We start from the raw sequence: 7,549 nt of genomic DNA, 5'->3' as shown, positions 1-7,549 counted from the left end.
TGTACCAGACCAACCAAAAACCAAATTGAAACTAGAAATCATACCGATACCTATAAAAAACCCAAAAAATCATGGTAAACAGAAAATCAACCGGACAAGCCCAAAATCATGCGGATAACAGCCATGAGAAGAAACTGAACCCAAACCGTTTTATTCACTATCAACCCAAAACCGATTCAGTTCAAATCCATCGATTAAAATCCCTAATTAGGGCATATTTTCTCCTATTCCTAACTGATCTACATCCCGATTCTCTTCTTTTATACCCAATATGGGAGATGATGCATCGGTCTTCACAAATGATTGAAAATTATATATAAGGTTTTAAATTTTGACATGTGTGGTTAGAATGGTCAAATCATTCAATCGGGGGGTGTTTATATAACAGAATTTTTTATGAAAAAATAATAATAATGGTTCATTGAAATAAACATATTTCAAAGAGGGTAGTGTGTAAAAGTGATTATCCCATTTTGGATTGAAGTGGGAGAAATTAATAAAGTCAAAAAATGGAACCGAGCCTCAATTTTCTAACTAGTAATTTAGCTGCCCTTTATCATGATAGAAGTCATAAAACGAATGTGACTGGACTTCAAGATGTTGACTTGATGAGAGACTCTTTTTATACACCAAAGATTCATCCTTTTCTTCGTTTAGGTCATGTCTGTGGTCACACAACTTGCATACCTTTTTTTTCTTCTTCTTCTTCTTTTTTTTTTTTTTTTTTTTAATATTATCTCTGGTAAATTTATATTTATTTAAATATTTGTGAAGGACTTGTGGATGGAAGACAACAATGGTCTTGGATCCATGGATAAAAAATGGACCAAATTATCCCGGACGTCACAACTTATTGTATACCTTCACTTGACTTCGCAAAGCACTTATTATACATAATTATAAGCTAGAAAAAAAAAATATTATAAAAAGCCTTTTTTTTTTTCAAGTCGTCTATGGAATCAAGCTTTTGAGAAGTATTAATTGTATATCTAAATTACATGATCCTTCTACATAAGAGGATCCACTAGGGCTTGATTTTCTCCTTTTAGATTAATAAAACCCATGCTTTGGTAGCCTTTAACAGTCTGATTAATAACACTAGTTAAGTATATTAGGGGCTTTCTTGACTCATGCTTCTAATCTAAATTGGGTTGGGTATGATTTAATGTACTTCATTTGGAAAAACCAACCCACTGGATAGTTCTCATTTGACAAGCATGCCATGCTTGCGAACTGGCTTTCTCCATGCATTATGAAATTAATTACTGGTGTTTTCTTGGCTCTATTTGTGTTTAGCTACATGAATATGATTTTGGACATAAAATTTACTTCAAGGTGAAATATATCACCAATGTGGATGTATTCTCATCCCTAATGTTGTGTTAGAGTTTATGTAATAAGAGTACTTTAGAAACAAGTCTATTATATTTCAATCTCTTATTGTATTTTCTATTTTCCCCTTATACCTCCCTAAGGAGGTGTATGTAATTCATTATCTTTTATTAGTGAAGCAATATATATGTAGTAGATCTACGCACAACGTTCCAACCCTCCATTCTCTTGTTCTCTTGTTTCTCCTTTCATCTTTACATTCTAACTATTCATAGTCCAAGGTGAAAATTGGAAGTAATTTGGATAAAAAAAATAATAAAAAACATATGAATGACTCAGACCGTAAATATAGTTGAATGATGAAACAATATTTATGTAGCATTTTAACCCATTTATTAATGCTCCATGGCATAAAAACTGTGGATAATTTGGGAAAAAAAATAAAAAAAAATGAATGACTCCAGATTAAGGAACGTGACCGTAAATAGAATTGAATGATGAAACAAAATTTGGGTAGCCATCAAACCCATTTAATCCGGAAAGAATCAACTTAGTTGACTTCGAACGATGTCTATGCACATTGATATCTAGATGAAAGACCATGCATTTATATTAGAAAGACAAAGAGGAGAAGACGAAGAAATTGTAGGTGAGAGAGAGAGAGAGAGGAAATTGCGAATAATGTCCAATGGAATGAACAATGATTCAAATCTTACACAAAAATTTACAAAGGAAGAAAGGAGTCTAGAGAAACTGGCGAAGAAAGCATTACCACCATAAAAGACACTGATCAAAGTTGTATGATAATAACCCATCATCTCGTCATGCGGTGATCACGCCACAGGAAATTCAACAAGTTGTGAATCCAGTGCATAGAGCACTAGTTGCAGCTTCTACTAGTAGAGCAGGTGTCAAGTTTATGGTTTAGGAATCAACTCCTATCATACACATCCCCCTCGGGCCGTCGCATCCTAAATGAGTTTTTTTTTTTTTATTTAAGATCCCAACAAAAAAAGGTAACTCCTCTCTCCATATGGGAAACTGATTGGATACAAATCACAATCCATGAAAGAAAGATATATATATATATATATATATATATAACAATCTATCAGAATTTGACCGATCAATCATTGGATTAATACCAACCCAATGTATGATCCAACATAGTCCTGCGCTACATAGAGTAATTCCACCTCCAAGGACAATTAGAGGGGATGTCTCGTCGGCTTTGGGATTTAGAGTGGTCTCTAATCTGGGTCACTGTTAGTTAAACACAGGAACAACAAAAAAACAAAAACGTACGGTACAAGTTTTAAACAGATAAAAATGATGAACGGTATGATCAAAAATAGGTCAAAAAAAACAGGGAATGGAAAACGGATAAAAACGAACGGTACGAGTATTAAACGTGTAGTTTTCAAAAAAAATGAAACTAAAAAAGCAATAATATACTCATGCAATTTGAGAGATTATTGCGTGTATACATGCATTTAATGTTTCAAAAGCTTTGAGAGTCCCAAGATAAAATAGCCCAATGGGCTACAAGAAAATGAGATGTTGCTAGCTTTAGCTTCTCCTTACTCAATGGGTTATAAAAAGATAAGATTTTTTTTCCTATAGATAGTATGGAAGTTAAAAACCAAAAACCAAGTACCATATTGTCTTCACTCTTCATTTTTACTAAATTTTTTGTTTTTTTTTTTTTTTTAATTAATTAAAATTTTTAATAAAATTCCTATTTTACCTTTAAAAAACGGATACATGTTTAAAACGGCCATTTAAAATGCGTTTAAAATGGATACTTTTGTCGTTTCCATTTTTTTTCATATTGTATAATAGCATACAGAAAAACGCGTTTTAAACAGAAAGGATATATCCTTTTTGTTCGGTATAAGGATATATCTAATATTGAAGATTTTCATCTTATTTGGTCTACTACTTTGTGGCAGATATGGAAATCCAAAAATAATGCAATTTTCAACCATGTGGATCAAGATTTGCTTGGAGTGTCAGCTGCCATCCTAGTTTTAGTTCGAGGGGGCCATGTTTGCATTGGATCTGTTGTTCCTAAAGGGGTCTCTAATCTGAATTTGAACTCCCATTTAGCTCCTAAGATTATTGCTTTATCTAAGTTTTCTACTCCGCCTTCAGATCATTTTACTTTATCTACCGACGGTGTTTAGCAAGCTTCTTCTGGGAAAAGTGGATGTGGGGTGATTTTAAAGTCTATTGCAAGGAGTTTTGTGGCTACTCAGTGTAGAGCTGGTGTGTATTTTTCTGCTGCCACGGTTGAAGCAAAAGTTGGAAGGGATGGCTTATTGTTGGTCAGATTTTTAGGACTTTCTTCTCGTCATCTTTAGTGATTGTTTAGGTGTATTTCTTGCTTGTAAGGGCTTTCCATCTTCTTTATATTGGGCTGCCCCCTTGATTGTGAAAGACATTACTAGTTTGTTAGTTTCCTTTAGTTTTGTTCAATTTAGGATTTTACCTCAAGTCTCTGCCATGGAAACCCACAGTTTAGCACAGGGAGCTGTTAGATTTGATTTGACCGGTTGTTGATGGTCTCATGCCTCTCCATATATTACTCATTGGAACTCTTTGGGACTAAAATTTTCCTTTTCTGATTTTGCTTAATAAATTCTTTGTTGATTTCTAAAAAGAAAAAATAATAATAATAATAATAAATAAATAAATAAATATCCCCAGCACAAAGGTACACGCACCGAAGACCAACTGCGAAGTCGGCTACGGCATGGTGTTAATGTGGTCCCTACGTCCCATAAAAGACAAAATATCAAACGTCAATATGATGACGTAACAATTACGTGTCAAAATCCAAGACCATCTTAATCCCCCCACCCCCCAAGGAAAGTAGCAGCGAAGGCGCTCACAGTCAAGGACAAAGATGGTATATATTAAGTCCTTCAAAGCTACTTCCCAAAAAGGGTATCAACGTCGACTGAATAAAAACACTGAGAAGCTAATCCCCCGAGAACACACACACCTCAAAGCTACCATGGCCAACCCCACTTTCCAAGCTAAGGACTTCCTTGGAAACCCTAACCCTAACCCTAAACCTAACCCTAATTATCATCATCTCCTATTGGATACTTCGGTACCATCAACGAGTTTCGATTTTTCCGATTATCTGGTGACTGAAGCTGGTACAGAGGAAGATTCGACGGCAACCAACATCGGCGGTGGCGGCGGGGGGTTTTACTCACAGTACCCAATTCTCCCTGAAAATATTAGCTCACATTCAATCCAAAACAGTGGAAATGAAACCACAAGGAGTGAACTGCAAGTGATATCTACCCAGTAACCTACTATTACACTATCTACCTATGTATATTGTTTAATTACAGTTTTGATTAGTATATATCCCTAATTTTCTGTTGTTTTTACTGGATTTGCAGAAAATGTAAGAGTGAAACGAAGAGAATTAAAGGGGATTTGGGTTCTAGGGTGGCATTTAGAACGAAATCTGAACTTGAAATCATGGATGATGGATACAAATGGAGGAAGTATGGGAAGAAATCAGTTAAGAACAGCCCAAACCCAAGGTAAACCATACAACTAGTTAAGAAATCTGCTTTAGTTATTTGGAGCATTTGACACCACAAACTAGTCCATCACTGGATGGATCCATATACAGTGTTTGATCTGAGAGAAACTTTGCTTTTTTTCTTTTTTTTTGGCTTCTCATGGTCTGCTATTGTTTATATATAATAATTCTTTTCTGGATTTACAGTGAAAGTACCTCTCTAGTGTTTAAACTTGGAGGGACCAGTCCATGCATGTTACTAGCTACAAAGATCTCCCATGGATTTCTTTTATGTAATCTCTCTAATGGTACCTTGGACCATATATAGAGAATCTCCATTAGCTCTAAACAGCAAATGGCTTTGGTGGGTCACTCTTCTTTTGAACAAGAAAATCATGAGATCATCAAAGAAGGAAATTAATGGGCTTAAGCTCCATTACAGTACTTCACCAAGTTTTGAATTTTTGGTTACTTTTTTGCTATAAATATGAGATCTTAGTACTGAGAATGAGTGATTTATTGCCCTAATTGATATTAATACATTTGTATATGTGGGTGAATGAAGCAGGAATTACTATAGGTGCACAAATGGAGGATGCCAAGTGAAGAAGAGAGTGGAGAGGGACAGTAATGATTCCAGCTACGTGATAACTACATATGAGGGTATCCATAATCATGAAAGCCCTTGTGTGGTTTATTTGGACCAGATTCCACTCATGGTTCCTAGTGGCTGGATCTTGCAGGCTTCACATTCATTCTCTTGAAGAAATTTACACTTATCAGCCACTTTTGGTTCCAAGTAAAGAAAATAAAAACTCTTTCACTTAAATTCTTACTAAAGATGGTTATTATAATTTTCAAATGACATCTCTGTTTTCTTCTTAAAATCAAGGAATTTAGTTGCAGAATATAGTAAAATTTAATAATTAATTTGGCATGTCACGGAGTTAGTTGCGCAATAAAGATTACAAAATTTTCAATTTAATTTTGATTTTATTTCATTTTTCCACCTTTTTTTTTCCCTTGCAACCAGATGGAGCCATGATGTATTGATGGGTTTTAGCCACCACCAGACATGTAATATATATGGATGGAAGGATTATGTAAATTAATTCTATATGTAGAGATATGACATCTATATTTTCTCTCTCTCTCTCTCTCTCTCTCTCTCTCTCATATGTGTGATGTATGCACTTGCACAACTTTGGTTGTCAAGAATCTACTTTCATATATTGTACAGACCAAACCTCGATGCAACGATAAGATTGCTCCATTGCGAACTAGTGATTACAGATTCGAATCAGAAAACCTCTGCACTATGACCCTCCCTAGACTTCATAGTGGCGGAAGCCTCATGCGTTTGGGGAGCCCTTTTTAATTTCATGTATTTACATTCAAATTACAGTTGTCAATAGGTTCCAATTATTGTAGGTGATTTTGGTGCTAATTATGTCCAATAAGGAGAATCACTCTACAAGCCTCCAGTCTGGCAATAAAAGAATGAAGACTTCCCTTCTCTGTTTCAATTGGATATCCATCAATCATGTACAAAGTTTCATAACCAAATTTCAATCATATACCCTCACATGTGTGAGTATTTTCTCAAATAATTTTAGGCATCAATTTCTTTCCAAACATTACTAATAAGTTTTAATTTTCTAATGATATAAAGTTTTATTTTTTCACTTGGCAAATCATATTTACATCAAAACTTAACATATGAGGAGGGGGACTTGGGTTCTACCTGGCAAAAAATTTGACCATTTTTTTTGGCACCTAAAATGGCAAATACTTTCGTCACACTAAAAGCCTTTCCAAGGTAGCTAGCCACCCAAAAAGAACAGAAGAAGAAAACTACTGAAAGTTTGAGTAGACCTCCACCCAATCAGTAAAATTGTCCCTTCAATTTATTTAATGAAGATGGAGAGTTTTCTATTTGGGAGTGCACCTCTGTTATAGGAATGCACGAAGAACCATCGACAAGGGAGGGATTCGGGCCTTTAATTGGGTGTGATGTGGGATGATCATTTTGCCCCATTCTAAGTCTGGGCACAGGCATTGCACTCTCAAGCAAAGTCCTTTTTCCCCATAATGAGATAGAAAAGAACTAAAATCTGCTAAATTATGATTTAGTTTGTTCAAGCTCCACCTCTCCAATATTAATGATAGTACTTGAGAATGGGAAAGAATAATTTGTCTTAAATTATTATTATTATTATTTTTTTTTTATTGAACCTGTCCTTCATTCAATATATAATATATGGGAAAAAGACATGAAAGCCAGTAGGATACACTGGAATCAGGAAAGCTAGCTTATATGGACCGTTAGATTAAACAGATTAAATCTATGCCATTAATTAGGTATAGTGTGTATGAAGCTATGATACTCTCTTGCAACTCCTTGCAACTCTTTTCCCTCCTATCCTTTCATCTCTTTCCTTTCTTCTTCATCTCTGTCAGAGATGTGCGAGCTCTCTTCCCTCCTCCACCTCCGGCTCCGGTTCTCCCTCCCCTATGGCTCTTGCTGCAAGGATAATGGACTAGAAAAATTCACTGAAATCCCTTGTATCCTCTCGTCTCTGGCGCAAGTTCCCTTGCCCTCCTCCACCTCCGGCTCTGGCTCTCTCCCCACTCCCAGTGACTTGTCTTTACTGGTTCAGTCCACATCTT

The 7,549-nt window shown here is 35.4% G+C and overlaps 1 protein-coding gene across 1 annotated transcript; it reads left to right on the top strand.

Moving 5' to 3' along the window:
• Window positions 1-4,291: 4,291 nt before the first annotated feature.
• On the top strand, window positions 4,292-5,991 carry LOC122058713 (probable WRKY transcription factor 50). Its single transcript, XM_042621374.1, has 3 exons — window positions 4,292-4,653; window positions 4,752-4,898; window positions 5,448-5,991. The coding sequence occupies exons 1-3, from the start codon at window positions 4,352-4,354 to the stop codon at window positions 5,641-5,643; spliced, it is 645 nt and encodes a 214-aa protein (XP_042477308.1). The 5' UTR covers window positions 4,292-4,351; the 3' UTR covers window positions 5,644-5,991.
• The last annotated feature ends 1,558 nt before the right edge of the window (window positions 5,992-7,549 follow it).

This window comes from Macadamia integrifolia, chromosome 13 (assembly GCF_013358625.1).
Source record: "Macadamia integrifolia cultivar HAES 741 chromosome 13, SCU_Mint_v3, whole genome shotgun sequence".
NCBI lineage: Eukaryota > Viridiplantae > Streptophyta > Magnoliopsida > Proteales > Proteaceae > Macadamia > Macadamia integrifolia.
The sequence above is the reverse complement of the archived record's forward strand: the minus strand, read 5'-3'. Positions and strand labels throughout refer to the sequence as shown.